This window comes from Lemur catta, chromosome 9, assembly GCF_020740605.2.
Source record: "Lemur catta isolate mLemCat1 chromosome 9, mLemCat1.pri, whole genome shotgun sequence".
NCBI lineage: Eukaryota > Metazoa > Chordata > Mammalia > Primates > Lemuridae > Lemur > Lemur catta.
In genome coordinates this window covers 9,844,691-9,863,806 of record NC_059136.1, presented here as the reverse complement: position 1 = coordinate 9,863,806, position 19,116 = coordinate 9,844,691, and the positions used below count along the sequence as shown (strand labels likewise).

At 48.3% G+C, this 19,116-nt stretch overlaps 1 protein-coding gene across 2 annotated transcripts in view; it reads right to left on the bottom strand.

Moving 5' to 3' along the window:
* ST8SIA2 (ST8 alpha-N-acetyl-neuraminide alpha-2,8-sialyltransferase 2) overlaps positions 1-19,116 on the bottom strand; it is a 62,815-nt gene that overhangs the window by 21,712 nt on the left and 21,987 nt on the right. The window contains exons 2-3 of one of the 2 annotated variants that reach the window (XM_045560432.1): positions 8,139-8,201; positions 3,846-3,974 (exon numbers count right to left, since the gene is read on the bottom strand). In XM_045560432.1, coding sequence (XP_045416388.1) covers positions 3,846-3,974; positions 8,139-8,201 — 192 coding nt within the window. The remainder of the gene's footprint in view (positions 1-3,845; positions 3,975-8,138; positions 8,202-19,116) is intronic. The other variant, XM_045560433.1, reaches the window with a different exon arrangement.

Here is a 19,116-nt window from a genome sequence, read left to right as displayed (position 1 = left end):
ATCTCAGAAAACCCCTCAGTCTTAGGCAAACCCAGACATTCAGTCACCCTACATGACAACCCCCGCTCTTAGGGGGATGCAGGGCCATCATCTGACAGGGGGTCCTGAACCAGGAACAGGACGCCGGATGGAACATGTCCCTTACTCCTCACTGGCCCATTTTCTTCCAGGGACCGTTTCTCTGGGCAAAGGGGCTGCCTGGGTGAGCAGGAGTGTGGGCACTGTGAGGTGTGCCACACTTTCACCTCTGAGACACTGAGAGCGTGGCCTGCCATCTGGGAGCTGCTCCGTATTGTGTGCGTGTCGCCCTGCCCCCCAGCTGCTGAGTAGTGGGGCCCTGGGGGGTTGTAAATACTGACACCTCCCTGGCCCCAGAGCAGGGCTCCTTTGTGTATGGGCTGGGCCTAGAAGGATGGATGGATGGAAAGAATGTGAGCAGGGTGAATGAGGGGTCAGGCGAAAATGCCTGCCGGAAGCCACTTGTTTGCTGAGTGCAAAGGTCAGCTGAAAACAGCTGACCTGGAAGGAAAGAAAGGACGGATGGATGGATGGATGGATGGATGGAAAGAACGTGAGCAGGTGAATGAAGGGGCAGGCGAAAATGCATGCCCGAAGCTGCTTGTTTGCTGAGTGCAAAAGTCAGCTGAAAACAGCTGACCTGTATGGAAGTTGTTAAAGAAATTAGCAAATGGCCCTGCCCCTTTGCACGTGTCCTTGGAAATAAATATAGGGAGGACGCCAGCTGAGGAGGCCATTTTCTCCTTCAGACTTTGGTCTCTTCTCTCCTCTCTAAACACTGTTTTGAGTAATTATTTTTTCCTTCGCTGCCGCGCTCAAGAGCGGAAAAAGTAGCTGCAATACCTTTGTGTTGTTTCAGAACGAAGGTGATCGAAAGACAGCTCTCTAGGCTGCCAGGTAGCTTTGAATCTGGGGAAGGAAAGTTCTCAAATAATCTAGCGAAGCAAACTGAAGGGATGGGGTAGGGTCAGAAAGGGGTGGGTGTCCTTGGACTCGACAAGGAAGTTTTACCCAAAATGCAGCCTGCCCCCAGGAGACTGGGGACCCTAGCTGGGGGTTTTACTTGAAGAACTGTCCAAATCACCCAAAAGATTTTTAGGAATGATTCAAGTCACAAAGAAAAATGGGATACTGAGACTAGATAAAACTAAATCGATTCCCCGCAGAGAGCCCTCAGCTAGAAACGGGTACGAAGACGCTGGTCTTCCTTTCCGGAGCCCCACAGGCTCAGAATCTTCGTGCACTTTGAAAGCGCGAGACTCCGCGTGGCTGCCCCGTTGTGCGGGTGGTAGCACTGACAGCCCGGGGATTTGAGACGTTTGCAGCCCGTGTGGGCTGCTCATTCCATCACTTGGAGGAAACTTTAAAGAATTTGAAAGCTCTGGGCTGACACCTGAGAGATCCCAGGTGGCCCAGGTCTCGGCATGCTTTCGACAGCGCCCCAAGACTCCAACACTTGCCCAGGTTCGGGGGCCTCGGGTGCAGCCAGGGGGCTGCTGGAACACACGCTCTTCTTCCACCCTTCTTCCTTATTAATGACCTGAATCTCGTGTCCTCATGCAGGGAAAACCACCCTTGCTGAATAATTCGTATCTCTGGATAGAAAACAGGGGCATTGTTTTTAATTACTGTGCTTTACCAGGGATTATATAACTGGACAAACTAATACAGTCTGGAAATTGCTAAAACCCTTGCAATTACTTACCCCAAAGTATTTAAAAGCAAAGAGAGCCCCTAGAAAGCCCACAAACAAACACCTCTGTGAGTGAATTAATTTCTAGCTAGTTAAGTGAAATTACTATCAGTTATTAAACATGATTCCGTATCACTCACAGAATCTCCTATTAGGAATAATTTTGGTGACTGACTGAAGTGGAAGGAAAGAAATTCTTTTTCCCTCTGGGTGAGAGCACATCGTTCCAGCTGGGTGATTGTGCTGCAGGCTCCTTACGGAGGCTGCAGTCTGGCCTTCAAAAGTGGGGTGAGCGGGGACTGCGAGTCGGCTTGTGCTGGCAGGAGGATTTCATGCCTAGGTGGTGTAGTGAGGCAAACGGTGGCCCCCCACATGTATATCTAACTCCTAACCCCAGGAACCTGTGAATGTGACCTTATTTGGAAAGAGCCTCTCTGCAGATGTAATGAATCTTGGGATGAGATCATCCTGGGTTACTTGGGTGGGTCCTAAATTCAACAAGTGTCCTTATAAGAGACAGGAGAGGAGAGTACACAGACACAGAGGAGGCCACGTGAACATAGATCAGGCGGTGCAGCCACCGGAAGCTGGAGGAGGCGGAGGGTCTCCCCTGGAGCCTTCAAGAGAGTGCTCAGAATTCTGGGCTCCAGAACTGTGGGCGAATCGATCTCTGTTGTTTCAGGCTGCCCAGGTGGTGGGAATTTGTTAGGCAGCCCTAGGGAATGAATGCAAGTGGGCTCGGCAACTGCGCAGCGCCCCTGATTGAAGGGGGCAGCTGTTAGGGCCACATCATGCGGGCAGAGGACCCACCCGAGGGGGCTCTGAAGAGGTGCTGAGTTAAGGGGTGGAGGGTGGCAGCAGGGTGGAGCCAGAGTTAGCACCTTCAGGTGGTTTCTCAGCTGCCACGTCCCCAGGGCTCATGCCTTTCTATTCCCACACCTGTGCATGTCCCAAAACAGCTTCTAGAACAAGGGGGTGGGGCATTTCCATTTTGACAGGCTACTGGGGGGGGCAACTCCCTGCTTTGTGTGGTGACACTTCTGGTGGCTGTTCTCCTCTCTCTCTGATGGTGACAGCCAGGGATGGCCATCAAGGCTTTCCCCATCCAGTCCTGGTGACCACTCCAACCCCTCCCCCATTCCCTACCTCCTGCTTTGTGCTCCTGTAGCGCTGTGCACAAACACCAGATCTCAACTCTGCGCATGCAGGAGGCACACTGGCATGCCTGGCAAACTCCTAATTATCCTTCAAAACCCATTGCTCTTGGTCCTCTTACCAAATGAATGACTCTGTCAGTACAATCTCTTTTATGTGCACCTATTTGTAAGACACAATGCTGCCTGTGTGTATCATACTGTGCTGTTCTGTCTTTGCTTATATTTGTGTTTCTCCACCGAGCACGTCTGTTCAGCACCTGGTCCCCAGCACAATGTCTGGAAATGAACAGCTGGGTTATACTGACCAATATTTGCTGAGTCAATCATGGCTGCATCAAAGCTAAGTGCCCCAAATGCTGAAGTTGTAATTCCTTCTCTACATGCCCACTCCCACCACCTAACCGAATAAAAACATCACTCTGCAGAGATAGGACACAAGCTGCTCTCTGGCTAAACAGACATCTGCCTTCTGGGTCAGGTGTCGGGTCAGTTCCTGGGTCTCTCTAGTTTTTCATTTTCATGCTATGGCACAGGGGCAGCCTATGCATGCCCCAAGGACTGTGGTCGGGGGCACCTCTCTAAGGACTAATTGGAGGACTGTCACAGAAAGGGGACGTGGGTGCCAGGCAGGCCCAAACCAGAAAGGACTCCTTCTGCCAGGAAGGAAGGGGCCACCTGTGGCCTCCACTGTCCAGGTCCCCTCTGCTGCTGACCTGTGCCTCACTCCTCATGAACCCAGGGCCTCAGCAGGTGTTCCTGCCACCTCCCAGGCTCTTTCACTGTTCACGTGTGCTGGGCCGCCAGGCTTGCCTCGGGTTTTTATTTCCAATTGATCGCTTACCGATGACACCTGCCCCAGTGGGAGGTAAACATTTTATTTCTACTCTGACTTCCTTAGATGATGGAGAGCAGCAATTTGCCGGCTTGTACTGGAGAAGGCCAAGTCTACCTCTTGTCCTAGAGGTAATTACCAGTACCTGATCCGCAGAGAGAGCGTCTGGTTGTGTCTCCATTTGGACGAGGCTGGCTGGATGGTGTGCTTCATGCTTTCATTACTTCTGTCAACAACAGCTGGCGATGAGGAGCCGTTTATTACAACTTCAGCTCTGGAAGGGGGGGAAAAAAAAAGGAAAAGGATAGACATGATCTGTTAGCATGCCGATGACAAGTCTAATAGTTTTGTTTTTGCACAGGCTTGAATGTAAACTTCTTCAGAAGATCAAAATTGCAGTTATTACCTGAGAAGAGAAGGAAGTCTATTTATCTTCTAGAATGCACAAACTCTCTCCCTCAGGTATAAACTCCACGCATTCTTGGAGACAGGAAGGGGGGTGAAAAATTGTCTTTCTCCTGCCACCCCCAATGTTTCCTCCCAGTGAGGAGGAAACACTCTAGCAGTCACTGTCAGAATAGGAATATTTCTTATTCAAGCTATTGATAAGAAACTCCACCAGGAGCAGGTCATATTAGCAGCAAAGTATCAAATGATAGGCTTAGAAACTTAAAGAGAAAACAAACTCATTCCAGGACAATGTGATTGTAGCTGGTGGCTTCTCTGTCCTCCCCCAGTGTCCCTTCTCTTGCGGGTAACCCTGAGATGCTCCTTGGCACATCTCCCTTGTTAGGGAGTTCCCTGTGTGGTGTCTCTCCCTCCTACCAGACCGCGAGCAGGGGATCGCCCTCGTCCATTGCTATATTCTCTAATGGTCTAACATAGCAGGCGCTCAATAAATAAGTGTTTGTTGAATTTGAGTTTGAGCTTGATCCTGGGGTTGGGGGGTGGTTTGGGGCTGGGGCGGACGAAGTGGCTGGCTGGCTTACAATTGTATGCCCCGGGCGGATCACGGTTCTGTGTACACATCATCTTTCCGCCTGACTCAGGAACTCCAGGCATTGTGGGACCCGCTTGAATTCAGAGGCTTGAAATCTATGCTACTAGGTGTCTAAGAAACTAGGTTACAATTCTATCTTTAAAGGCAGCGTAAGAGCCAGCCTGCTTTCTGCCGGATGCACACAGACGCATGTGGGTCACATCCAAAGTTCTTTTTGTCTGTGCTGACAGCAGATTCTCCCACTTAGAATGATAAGTGGATTTGGGATGCCAAATTCTGAAGCTTTAAAGAGTTCAAACCAAACGTCTCTGTCCGCTGCATTTACTTTGGAACAGCCAAGTTAAAAAAGATGAAATCCTGTTAGCGAGGGCCAAATCCAACACTCTATTTTGACTTTTGCAGGTAGAGAGGAATTCATTTAGGGGCACGCATCATCTCGCCCAATCCCCTCATCCACCCTCCTCTGTTGCTCAATATTTCTGGTCCTATGGCTGATACCACTTGTCTTGGATTCAAATGTATGTAACTTTGCAGAAGACAAAATCTGTAAGAGTTTTGAGCAAGGCACATGGACTCCTCCTGCCATGCAGGCTTGAGGGAGCCTCTGAGAGGACATGAAGTCCTGACCCTTCGCAATTTTTACTGTTTTCGTGAAAGAAGCAGAGGATATAGTGGAAAGATTTCGTAAGTATATGGTCAATCACTTTGCCTCCCTGAGCCACAGTTTCCCCATTTATGGAAAGATGGTGTGGAGGAGGCAGATATTATATCTAGCTCTGAGGTTCTAGAATTCCAAAAGGGCCACCAATGGTCCCTGTATGTACCACTGGCTGCCATCTTGTGGAGCTCTAACAGGACCTGGTGTGGCAGCATCCCTTTGGTGCTGCCTACTTCTGTGTGGGCCACAGGCAGGAGCGGTGGCCTTAGGACCTCGGATTTAGCTGCCACACCTGGGACCCCAAGCTTCACTGCAGCGCAGTAGGCATATATGATAAAAATGCTCTAATGTTTGTGATGAGGCATTGTCATCCTAAGAGGCTAGCTGATGTTCTCATCCGGAATCAGTGACGGGGCCCTGGCATCTTGTGGCTTAAGGCAGATTCAGTCTAGGGTGATGGTTCTCAGAGCCTGGGGCAGATGGGATGACGCCAGGCTCCCGGGGAAGAACGACCTGCAGAGGTGTTCTCGCATGGATGCTTGTGCAGGGGACCTGCTCAGACATGTCCAGAAGGGGTTTCCAGACTTCTCTTGAACACAAGGTGGTAGAGGTAGGAAAGATAGAGAGATAAATGCCAGCAGGGACAGTGGCAAAATTCCATTTCCGTCCCCACTTCCTGGTGTGACCCTGGACAGGACCCTGCGTGTGGCCAGGTGTGGTGTCGTGGGGCTATAACCCTGGCTCCGTCACTATCTAGCCGGGAGACTTGGGAAAGTCACTCCAGGTCTCTGGCCTCTGCTTTCTCATCTGTAAAGTGAAGGGGGTGGATTAGGGAACCCCAGGTTTTACACGCTCTGTGCAGCACAAAGGCAGCTGGGTGGGTGAGCTGAGATTCTCCCCTTCAGTGAGCGTGTCCTCCTGTCCCCAGTCCCCTCCCCATCTCTCAAATAACATGAGAGGTGCAGTTCAGGCCAAAGTTGCTTCACCCCCCCAACTCCTAAACTCCACACTCGGTGACCATCTTCTGATGCCATAGATAGACCCGCAGTGATAGTAACAAGCATCGACTGAGTGCCTTGAACACATCGGGCACTAGACTAGACAGACCCTTATATTCCGTAGTTCTAATTCTGAAACACCCCTCAAAGAAAATGTTGCAGCATTACTCCAACTGAGTGAAGAAGCCAGGGTTCCAGGGGTGAAATCACTTGCCTGAGCCTGGGTTAGCAGGCACCAGGGCTGAACCCAGGGCTGCCTGGCTCCCAAGACTGCTCTTTCCACTTTTATTTTATTTATTTATTTTTGAGACAGAGTCTTGCTCTGTCACCCTGGGTAGAGAGTGCAGTGGCATCATCGTAGCTCACTGCAACCTCAAACTCCTGGGCTCAAGCGATCCTCTTGCCTCAGCCTCCCAAGTAGCTGGGACTACAGGCATGCGCCACGATGCCCAGCTAATTTTTTCTATTTTTAGTAGAGATGGGGTCTCGCTTTTGCTCAGACTGGTCTCAAACTCTTGAGCTCGAGCAATCTTCCTGCCTCGGTCTCCCAGAGTGCTAGGATCACAGGTGTTAGCCACCGTGCCTGGCCTGTTCTTTCCACTACTTATACTAGATTCCTCTGAGACTGTGCCTCCCCAGGTCACCACAGGACTGGGCTTGAGGGACAGGATCTTATTTTCTTGAAAAGGGGGAATCTTCCTACAGTAGAACAGAGGGACTTGGGGACACATGGCCTTCTCCTTTCTCTCTGCAATGTCTGCATTTCACCAGGCATAACATAAGCTTCATTAATAGCTCCAAGGTGGCTAAAAGGTCCTTAGAGATCCAGAAGCAATGATGTCAGGGCCAGGGGTCCAGTTTCTTGAGTCAGTCATGCAGTCAGGAATGGACATACTTGACTGGTCTCATATGGTCAAGAGATTTTCAAAAACTGTGGAAGGGCAGACAACACACTGTCCTCCAAATAATATGGACCTCTCATTCCCAGACTGACCAAAATAGGATATTTAGAAAGCAAAATAAGGCTTTCATTTTGAGCAGTGGCTTTTGTTTATGTCAAATAACTCGGCACTTCTTTGCACTGCTCCTTAAGTTTAGGCTTATAAGACTACAGGCCATAGCTCTGGGGCACTTGTCATTGATGGAGAATGGGGACTGGGAAGCCTGGTGCAGCCACAGCCAGTGGCAAGGCTGGGCTTGTTGACTTGCAAAGCATTTGCAGGCTCCCCTGCATCAAGCTGTCCCCTGGCCAAGGACTGTCCCTGCACTGTCATGTGAAGTAATAACACTCTTTCAGAATTTGGAATGCACATTCAATAATCAGGGTTAACATTAGTGTGTTGACTCCCTAAATATTTTAAGAGGTCTCAGCAAAGTTCCCGAATGCTTTATTTTCCATCTTAACCTCCTGGACAAGCCATCTACCACAATGAAATTGGGTGAAAGTTCTAGTTCCCTTCAGGGTCTCCACTGCTCAGCAAAAATGTAAGTTATGAGAAAGCTCGCTGGTGGCCCAAGCATTATAAAGTGGGTGGGCTCTTTTCCAGAAAGTGACTCCTCCTCATGTGCATTTTCCATCTCTGCAGCTTCTAGACCTTAGGTCATTTCATGTGATCTTCCATTGACAGCTCCCCCCAAAAGTGATTAGGGAAATGCAAAGCCAAAGTGAAACGAAACAGATCTATTTGCGAAGTAAGAAGGGCACCATCCAGCAAAGAGAAGAAGCAGATTAATAGCTGCCTTACAGCAAAAACAAATGAACATAAAATCTAATTTACAAACCTATTAGATTTGCTATGTAAGCTGTTCACAGCTGATCTGATTGTACCTCTGCCTCCAGAATTCCTGCAAGACAAAGGAAATGCATTATTTATAAACCCAGCTCTTCTTTGCAAAGCCCGCTTCAATTGCCAGGAGATCCCACAGCCCACCTGGAGAACTAAAATGGGGAGGATAAGATCTCACTCCGAACTCTCCAGAATGGGCAAAGTCCTGGCCGCAGCCACAGCCCAAGAATTTTTACAGGTAAGGGAACCTCTCAGATCCTCCCCTGTCCCCCAACGTGAAGATTATGTCACTTAGCACCCATTTGAGATTGGAAGTAAACCCCTTTGGGATTAGTTTCCCCTGGTGAATCCCACAGGATACAACATGACTCAGCGCATCTGCTCTGGCATGAGTCAGCGTCTGCTGGCTGTCTTCTCTTGCTTTCTCTCACATGTGGTCAGTTGTTCATCACCTTTTCTCCAACCGTGAGAGACACCAGAAGTTCAACAGAGGCAACGAGATTAGTCAACAGTGCCTCCAACCAAATGTGATAATGATTTGATTTTTGGTGGCGGGAGAAATGATACTAAGTGGTGTCACTTTGCGGGGAAGCAGGGCGGCAGTGGGTGGGTAAAGGGGTCTTTTATTCCTTCCTCTGGAGGACAGCTTTTGGAATGAAAGAATTCTAAGGCCCTTGCCAGCCCACTGTCCATTCAGTTCTGTCCAGTGCCATTCTGTCTGGCCACACAGTGTCATCCTGTGTCACTACCACACTAGGCTGCATGAGGGAGGAACACATGTACCTCTGGTACCCCACTTTGTGCCTTGTGTGCTTTAGAAAAGTTGTATGTGAGGCTAATTATTAATAAAAAGATATATATGGTGTATGTTTTGGGGAGGTACTGAGGAATTTTCTCATTTTTAAAAATTCTATTTAGCCTTTCAGTCAGAGTGTTGGTGCACTCCTAAGAAACAGTTAAAACCACTGGAGAAGCTGTGTGTTGGGAGGAACCTTGTCACTAAAGGAGAACTCTTTGGGGGAAGTGAATGGCTATCCCGACCCTGGTTTCAAGTCTGGATTTTTCTATCTGCTTTCTTAGGATTAGCACACTTGGACATATAACAGATACATAACAGTGCGTGTGTGTTGTCTTTTCCTGATAGATTGAAATGTCTTCTCGTCATTATTTGGCGACAGGAAATATTCTCCCATTTCACAGCCCGATGTCTAGACAACAGGAAGGGTGCTATAACTTATCCAGCACCTCAACTCAGTCTCCCTTTAGGTCTCAAATTTCACTACAAGCCTAGTTATGAATTACACAGAGCATCATTGGTTCTTCTCATTTTAATATAATGCCTAATTTTTTTTTTTTTGTCTCTCTCCATTTCCCTTTGGGTAGCAGAGTTCTAGTACTGCTGAGTTGGGATCTGGGAAAGTCCACCAGCGCTGGCCCTATAACCGTCGCCCACTTGAGGCCATCGCTGGGTGTGCTACAGCCCACTGTCACTGTCCTTTCTCATCCTCCCGCCCTGACCCCAGCCCTCAAAATCAGCCCTTCTTGCAGGGGAGGGAAGACATGCTGAGCCTGATATTAAGCACAGTACTTAAAGTTGCAGTAATAGCTCGAGACTAATGAAAGGTTAGTGGCACCAAACAGATTGTGCAGACATGTTACATGTAAGAATTAACATGATTTCAAAAATCATTATCAAAGAAATTCAGTAAATGGTTTGGAGTAGTTGGTTAACAACCTGTGGGTGAGTTGGAAGAAAAACGTTGAGTGTTACCCTACTTTAGACAGCAAAATAAATTTCAAATAGATTTAACCAGTGTTTCCCAAACTTCAGTAGCCCTCATATTTCTATCACCAGTTTGCCACATTTATCACCCCCACACACTATTATCCACTTACATTTTAAAATGGACTCGTCTTTAAAAACTTATCGTAAGCAATACCATCTGTGAAATACAGGCTTGATATCATGATTACATACTCATTTAAAAAAACCCCACACAACCATTAATGCAAAAATATTCATCAATGGAGTTGCTAAAATCATCTTCCATTACCACAAGGAGTGACAGGAGCACTTGCACCCCCCTCTGGGGAGGACTGAATTAAGCAGTTAAATATTTAAAGAAGGCGCATTATAAGAAACCGGGAAGAAGATGGAAGAGAATGTTTATCAAATTTTAGATGAAGGCTGGGGAATGTATGGGAAGGACTTGTTAAATTCAAAAGAATAAGAAGAAATCTTAAGAGAAAATGTAGACAGATTTGACTTCATTAAAAACCCCACACTCCGCTGATACAAAGAGCAAACCTCAATGGACCCAGGTTCTTTCATGAAATCTGAGAAGGCTACGGATGAGGACAACACTGCATCTCGTTTAATTTCTTTCTCATTCAACAAAAATTTATTGAGTAATGTTATATTTTGGGCTTTGGCAAAGCTAAACATATATAGTCCCCGCCCTCGTGGAATACAGTTTAGGAGGCAGTAGAGGCATTAATCTCATTTTTGCTGAGTCCCTGATGCCCCATGAGCTTTATTAAGGTATAACTGACAAGTGGAAATTGTGTATGTTTATGACATACAACCTGATGTTTTGATATATATTAATATACATACATTGTGAAATGATTAAATCAAGCTGTTTAACATATTCATCTCACACACCGTTTTTTGTGGTGAGAACATACAAGGTATACACTTAGCGATTTTCAAGCATACAATACAGTATTATTACATATAGTCCACCACGCTGTATAACAGAGCTCCACAACTTACTCATTCCGTCCGGAACTTTGTGCTCCTCGCCTAACCTCTTCCCTCTCCAACCCCAGCCCCCGACAGCCAGACTCGGAGGAGACCCAAAACCATACAACAGCTGGCCCCTGGGCTTTCTCCTTTCCTGCATCTCAGGATACTACAAATCCATGCGCTTTTCATACCACCCCTTTCCCTAACTCGGTGGGGGGGGGGTCAGGAGTGGGGCAGCTATCTGTGTGCTGTAGGATGACAGGCAGCATCTCTGACTTCTACTCTATGGGTACCAGCCCTCCTCTGGCACCCCCCAGCTGTGACAACCAAAAATGGCTCCAGACATCGCCAAATGTTCCCTGGGGCAAGGGGCAAAGTTGCTTGCAGCTGAGAACCTCCGCTCAAACTCTCGCTTTCCACCTCGTGCCCCTTGGAGGATGGATCCCCTGCCCCCGCGAGTCAGCTGTCCCCAGTGCCTTTCCATGCTGTCCCCCCAGTCCGACATCTGGGCCTCCCCTCAAAACCATCCAGATTTTCAGTTCTCAGCCGGCTTCTCCTCCTTTTCCCAGAGCACTCAATTCTGTTACAGCATTTGTCACCTTTTTCTCATATTTAATTACTTCACAGAATCACAGCTGGGAGGCTTTAGGAAATCTTGTCATTTACACAACCTGAACTCCTCCTCTTAGAGTTGAAGAGCCCGGGGCCTGGCGTTGTGTCCCAGGTTCAGCCTCCTCGGCTGCTCCCCACACTGGGGTGTGAGCCCTTGAGGGTGTGCATTAGCCATGCCTTTTATTCTCTGCGTTCAGATGCTCTGACATCTGGGGCTTCGCTGACCCTGGAGGGACTGCCCCTCCTGGGGTTAGCCAGTTCCCAGAGACAGCAAACAACTGTCCTGGGAGTGTGCCTGTCACATGCAAACCACCCAATCCAGAGCCCACACCCCACCACTTCCTCTACTGGGCTGCCACACCCAGGGCCAACAGTTGGTGGCACTAATTACCCCGCGCCAGGAACCAGGCAACTAGGGACAGCTCCTGTACCCCAGGGCCTGCCGGAATTATTCCAACTAGCAAATTCTAAGCCTGCTCACCCTGCCTTGCCTGCTCCTTCCCGTGCAAACCAAAAGAAAGGCTCTGCCACAGTTTTCCCCTCCCTCCTGCCTCCTGGCCGACCCCAGCACTTTCTCGTGTGGTCCCCACCTTGCAAGCGTAAGGAACTGTCTTTTCAGCAGCAGTCATCTCCTGATCTGTCGGCCTTAACAGACCAGCCTGTCTTAAAACAGGGCCGAACCTTGTCTTGTTCACTTTCTCAGACTTGCATAGCCTTGCCCACCTGGGGCTCAGCGAATCAAATCGAACTTTGCCCATAAATGGGACTTTTCTTCTAAGTCTTCCCTGCAGTTTATGTGCTGTGTTCCTGCATGCATTTACGCCTGTACCACACGCCGCTCCACCTGTCTGTTGTCCACAGGAGGAGCAGACCATCATTCAGAGAAACTCGGGCTGCAGATGTTTGGCTCTAGAATAAATCGCATGAATTGACAAGGGATTTTTTTTTTTTTCCAATTAGGTTTTGCCTCAAATGTCATTAAAATAAGCTTACATTCCTTGTGATGGGGGACTGTGGATACCTGCTTGGTTGAGTGATTAAGGAAGATGATCAGGTGAGAAACATTTGCTAAAGAATTCACGAAGTGCTGAAATTACAGAAATGTCAATGCTTAGAACACCCAAATGAGAAAATACATGGGAATGCACTTTGCAGACTATGAAGAGCTCTACAAAGCAAAGTATAACATTAGTAGTAACAGCTGTCCATTTGACCCTGCTGCGATATTCTCAGCCAGCGTGAAATAGAGGTTGATGGCTTTAAAGGTCTACTTTTCAGAATGTCAGTTTTTTCCCACCACAGACACGATATTCTCTCCTAGTAGAGTGTATACGGTAAACTAAGACAATAAATAAGACAGTATGTTAATGAAACAAAACCAGGTCAGACATGGTGGGTCACACCTGTAATCCCAGCACTTTGGGGATCGAGGCAAGGGGATCACTTGAGGCCAGTCTGGGCGACATAGTGAGCCCCTGTCTCTAAAAAAAAAAAAAAAAAAAAAAAGCCAGGTGTGGTGGTGGGCACCTGTGTCCCAGCTACTCAGGAGGCTGAGGTGGGAAGAATCCTATGACCCTAGGAGTTCGAGCTTACAGTGAGCTGTGATCTTGCCACTGCACTCCAGTGTGGGTGACAGGCCCTGTCTCTAAAAAAGTAAAAACATTAAAAAGCCCACACCATGCACAGTTGAATCTAGTTTTGTGAAAAGAAAGGAGCAAACTTGAAAACTGCATTTCTGTTTAGCCTCTTCATCCAAGCCCAATTGTCTGGATTTTATTTTTTAATTATTTTTTAACTGACAATTTGTAATTGTACATATTATGGGGTGCAGTGTGAAGTTGTGATATATATGCCAAGCCCAGTTGCTTATAGGTAAGGAACGGCCAGTGTGTTAGAACTTCCCACATTCGCAGTTTCTCACGGAGAGGCAGGCTCAGAATGAGCTTCCAGGAGCTGTCAACTTTAATTAAGGGTCTGCACCCAACTTAAACAGTTGATTAGTCTTGAGAATAGAAGATTAAACTAAAGCACAATAAATGAATTTGCAGATGGTTCTTCCTTTACATTTTTGGGAGGATACTGGATGCTTTTTTTCAACGTGCACCTTACAACCATCGGGGTTTCTGCCTGCTGACCCCCCAGGGACACACTGTAAGTATATGGCTCCACAGACACACAGTTGGGAGAAAAGTGAGGAAAGGATGATTTTGGGTCACTCACACGAAGAGAGCTAGGGCTTCCAACAGTGTGGCCAGGGTTTTTTGTTTTAAGAGGTTATTTTCCCCTCAATTTTTTTTTTCTGGTAAAATACACATAACATGAAATTTACCAACTGCTATGCTTGGGTGTATCCCCTCCCTCAAAATTCACGTATGTATTGGCAACAATTCTCAATGCAACAGTGTTGGTAGGTGGGATCTAATGAGAGGGGTTTAGGTCTAAGGGCTCTGCCCTCAAGAATGGATTAGTGGATTAATGGATTAACGATTAAAAGGACTTTTGGGAGTGGGCTCATTGCCATATGAGGACACAGTGTTGAAGGCTCCATCTTGGGAACAAAGAGACTGGGCCTTACCCTGCCAGCACCTTGATCTTGAACTTCCCAGCCTCCAGAACTGTGAGAAATAAATTCGTTCTTTATAAATTACCCAGCCTGTGGTATTCTATTACAGCAGCATAAAATGAACTAAGACACCATCTTAACCATTTTAAAGTGCATAGTTCAATAGTGTTAAATACATTCACAATGTTGTACAACCATCATCACCATCCATCTCTCTCTTTTCCATCACCCAAACAGAAACTCTGTACCCATTATGAAAAAAACTGCCCTCCTTCACATCTTCCTCCTGTAACTGCTATTCCACTTCGTATCGCTATGAATTTGCCTATTCCAGATATTCTACATAAGTAGAATCACACAATATTTGTCCTTTGGTATCTGGCTTCTTTCACTTAGTATAACGTTTTCAAGGCTGATCCACATTGTAGCACATATGGGAAGCCTGGCATCTGACGTGGCAGTTCTAAGGAGGCACAACATTGCAGAGAAGGGGCAAGAGGCCCCTCCAAAGTGTCAGAGTCTGGAGCCCTGAGCACCTGTGCTTAGAACAGCAGCAGAGGGCCCATCAGCTGACCTGCCTGAGCGGCTCAGGCGCTCACCTGCCCAGAGCTCACTTGGCTAGGAGCTTTCAGAATCTGTTACCACCAAGTTAAGCTTTGCTGCCCATGTTCTCCCTCTTCTGAAGAGGGGCCCCAGCCTTGCTAGATCCAGTGCAGATCCTCACCACGAGGTTGGCAATGAAAGTATTTTCAGAAGCTATATTGCCCCAGCACAGTGGGAAACATGGCACCCTACCCTTTGGCCTGGGCCAGTTTGCACTTCTGATGAGGCTCCGTCATGGGGTCTCATTCACTTTGAGTGGGAGGCAGTTGCATGAGTCCTTATCTGTAGTCTTGGTAATTCATTTCAGGTTGGGCACAGTGAGGTGATCCCCTACCTCTGGGATATGACCTACGTGAGCAGAGAGCTTCTTAAGCTTCCCAGTCATCCTGGTCTAAGGCATCTTTGGTAGACACCACAAGCCCTTGAAGGACTTGTACCTGCCCACCAGCTGGTCAGAGTGATGTAGCTATTGAGGTCATCAGGAGACCTGAGTTCAAGGTCCCACACTGTTAAGAACTAGAGGCTATGGTGTGCACGCTGCCCACTACTTTGTAAGTGTAGCCACGCTTTCTAATCAGATTTCATAGACACTCCAAGGTTCTGTATTTTCTAGGAGTCAGCAAATTTTTCTTTGAAAGGGCCAGACAGCAAATATTTCAGGTTTTATGGGCCAAGAGAAAAAACTGAAGACAGTATGCAGGTACTTAGGTAGTAAGAGAAAACAAATTTCCATGGACAAAATAAAAACTGTAGTAATTGAGAACGATTTTTTTGTACTCGAAAATATCTCCTTAAGTCTACTATGAGAAGAATGCAATTCTTTCGGGGGCCGTACAATTTTGCTTACTTGGAGTTCAAAGTTAGTGTTCCCGTCATCATGCTGGAAAGGCAGCCTCGTTCTTCTACAAAGCCTCCCTTGCTTCTCTCACATACTGTTATCTTTCCTCTGGTGAATGCACCCGAATGTATTATCTGAATCTTCCTTTGGGAACTTATGCTCTACCCTTTTAGTGCAGGGGAACTTTCATATGGGGAAGCAGGTTGAGAGAACAAGTGCTGAACTAAGACTCTCTGGGTCTGAATTCTAGCTGAACCAATCGTTAGCTGTGTGATCTTTGACTATGACTTGGCCTATCTAGAAGCTTCTGTTTGTTTCCTCATCTATAGAATGAGTAACAGTATCTACTTCACAGGGTTATTCTAAAGGTTACCTGAACTAACAAATGCAAAGATTTTGCAAGGCATATTGTAAATCACTCTTTGATTTTTTTTTTTTCCATTCTTGGTGTGAGGGCCACGTGTAACAGGAGCTGGCTGAATTTGCCCTGTGAGCCCTACTTTGCTGATCCCTGCTCTAAGATGTGAGGAGCAAAACGCCCCTCATCTTCCACCTAGGAGGCCTCTGGGCTGTATCTCCCAGATGACATCCTTCTGGTTGAGCAGGGCTTTCCTGAAGTCACGGCTCCACCAGGCAGGACCATAAGCGCCTGCGCCGCCCGCTCAGGATCAGTGTGAGAACTGCCATGGGTCACGCTGATAGCTGGATGTGGCCAGTGACTGTTGGGTTGCCAGACGAGACCCAGTGTGACAGTACAGGGGTCCCCCTTGCAGCAGCTTCAGCTTTGTGGGCAGCAAGCAGAACTTCTGGTAAGGTGTTTGCCCAAAATTTAGACTTATTCGCGGTTAGATTTCAATGCGTACCCACTGCCAGCTTGGTGCTCTCCTCTGGCTCCACACTCGCAGTGTCTGGCTCATCAGGCTTTAGTGACACGCTCAACAGCCCTGGAGCCTCTTTTTCCATATTGCAAGTCTTAGTCTTGTACAGAAAGAAGCTCTTGAACCTCATGGATGCTGAAGTGCCACTGGGCACAGCAGCTCTGAAGACCCATGTGGGTTTCGACCTTGACAGTGGTGTTTCCACGGCAGCTGGGCTCCCTGGCACGGGGCCTCCAAGGGTGCTGCCAGGGCCAACAGGGGCATTAACACAGCGAGCACATGGGTGTCTCTCTTTTCAAGCCCCCGAGTGCTCTTCATCCGCTGCTCAGCTCTTTTCCTGCCATCTCTTCTGCTTTCACTTAAATATTAGCTTGATTTGATTTATCCATTTGCTTTGATTTCAGCAAACTTTTGCTTGTTAATCAGCTTTCATCAGTGTACAAAAAGGTACCAGCTCACTCTTGGCTCTCTCTTTTGCTCAACTTCAGAAAATATCCCTGAGGACTTGGGGCTTTGATTGTGTTCCAGCCAATTTCCCTAGTCTTTACATGAAAGTTCTTAGAGGCATCTGCACATCAAAATGCAAGTAAACAAGTCACTCAGATGCCAAGCGTTTCCCGCCATGGCAATTCCTGATCCTTCCTCTTTCTCATCACAAAACTGCGGGTCACCTCTAACCGGGGTGATATAATTTATCATCCAAACCAGAACACTTTTGGAGTGCACAGAGGCACCGACCAGAGAGGATTCATGAACTGGGACTTACCAGTTCATGCGGGATTTGTCCTCTAACCTACACCTGTCTTGTAAAGGAGACAGACTTTAGAATACACACTTCTAAGGCAATGCTGCCTTCCTAAATCCCTACCACTCAAAACCCCAGAAACAGAAGCAGTTAAAACCCAGGGGTAATACTGGTGTTTGTGCTGCTGGTTGAGCTGGTGAAAAGCTCTGGACAGAGAGGACATCTTCCGTACAGTGTTCATGGCCACGGAGCTCTTCTGAGTCACTCGCCCCATTCTGAAGCCCCTGCAGTATGATGAGCCTGGGCCTCTCGGAGCAGGTGCTCCCCCCACTCCGCTGCCTTGGCCTCCACGCATTTGGCTTCAGCGCTGCCCCCCAGGCTGCACCAGGCCCGGGTCCAGGGTCCTGCTCATCTCTGTATGGCCACGGGAGGCGTACTGCACAGCCAGCGTGCTCCAGAGAGGACCGCTGAACGAATGGGTCAGAAGGGCTGAAGGTGCCCGTCCTCTGTAGAGAAGCGTTTTCGGCCTCCCGGACGCATGGCTTGGGGAGGAAGGGGAAACCCAGCCCCACTCCCACTGCCACTGCCAGCGCCCGCCTACCCTCACCCGCCAGGCGGGCTCCGGGCCCAGGGCCTACGTGCTGGCTCTTCCCTTTCCCTGCAACACTTGTCTCACTTCCCCTCCTTCAAATCTTTGCACAAATGTCACCTTCATAGTGAGACCTTCCCTGACTGTCTTCTCTCTCCTCCCCATCATGCCCCACGGTGTCCCTCCCCAGCCTCCACCTCTGGACTGTCATCTCCTGCCATCTTTTTATCCCCATACTCATCTGGTAAATGTCTGTGTGGCTCTGCCGCTAGAATGTAAGCTCCATGGTGGAAGCGTGTGTCTGTCTTGCTGGGCACGGTGCCTGGACAGCACAGGGCGTCAATAAATACTTGCAGATAGAAAGACTCAGGCTTTCATCTTGTGGCAAGAGAGGAGCCAGCTGTCCTCTTATCCAAGCCTCGTGCCTCCACCTGTGTTCCGAATTGCATCCCTCGTGGCCTTCGAGACTCTCCTATCCACCATGTCTTCTCTCTTCCACATCTGCAACAGCTTCCTTTGGCTGTGCGGTAATTCTGGTATTTTTCTCAGACCTGGTGCATGCTGGGCTCCATTCCACAAATTATGTATTAGTTTCGTTAAGCCTCACAACAGCCCTGCGAAGCAGGAATGATTACCCCTTTCTAAGAAAGAAGAAACTGAGGCTCAGAGAAGGTGAGAAACCTGCCTGGGCCACCTAACTACCCAGGAGGGACAGCAGGATTTGAACCCAGCAGGCTGGCTACACAGCCCAGCTCCCAACTACTAGGCCACGCTGCTGGCTGCCCCCCCGGTAGCACTGAAAAATAGGTTTGCTGTTCTCACCCTAAATACACAACCCCACCTTTATTCCATAGTCCCCTCAGCTGTTTTCTCTCTCGCCAGCACTCTGCAAACTTTTTCTCATTTGTCTACCCTGGTGGTCTCTCCTTCACGCACCCTCTGCTCCTTCCACTCCAATCTGGTTTGTGTCCCCATCACTCTATCAAAAGCACTCTTGTGTCACCTTGCAATGGCATTTCTCAGTCCCCCTTTTACTTGGACTCCATCAGTGTTTGACAACGGCAGACACTTCCTGCTTCCTGGGTAGGTGGATCCGGGGCTGCCTGGGTCTGGTCCCAGCTTCTGCCTGGCTTGCAGGTGGCCCTGGACAGACCTCCTCCCGGGGAGCAGGAGGCAAGTGTTCCCGTGGGCGCCCTCTGCAGGAAGCCTGCTGCTGGGACGAGACATGACAAATGGTCCCGAGTGATGGGATGGGTTAGAGTCCTCAAGGCATCTTTAAGATTCCTTCTGGCTCAGAAAATCCATTATTTTAAATCATCTCCTTGCAACACTTCCATTTACTATGACATAAAATCCTTCCTTGATCTTACTGTTCCCCTGGCAGAGGTGCCCCAAT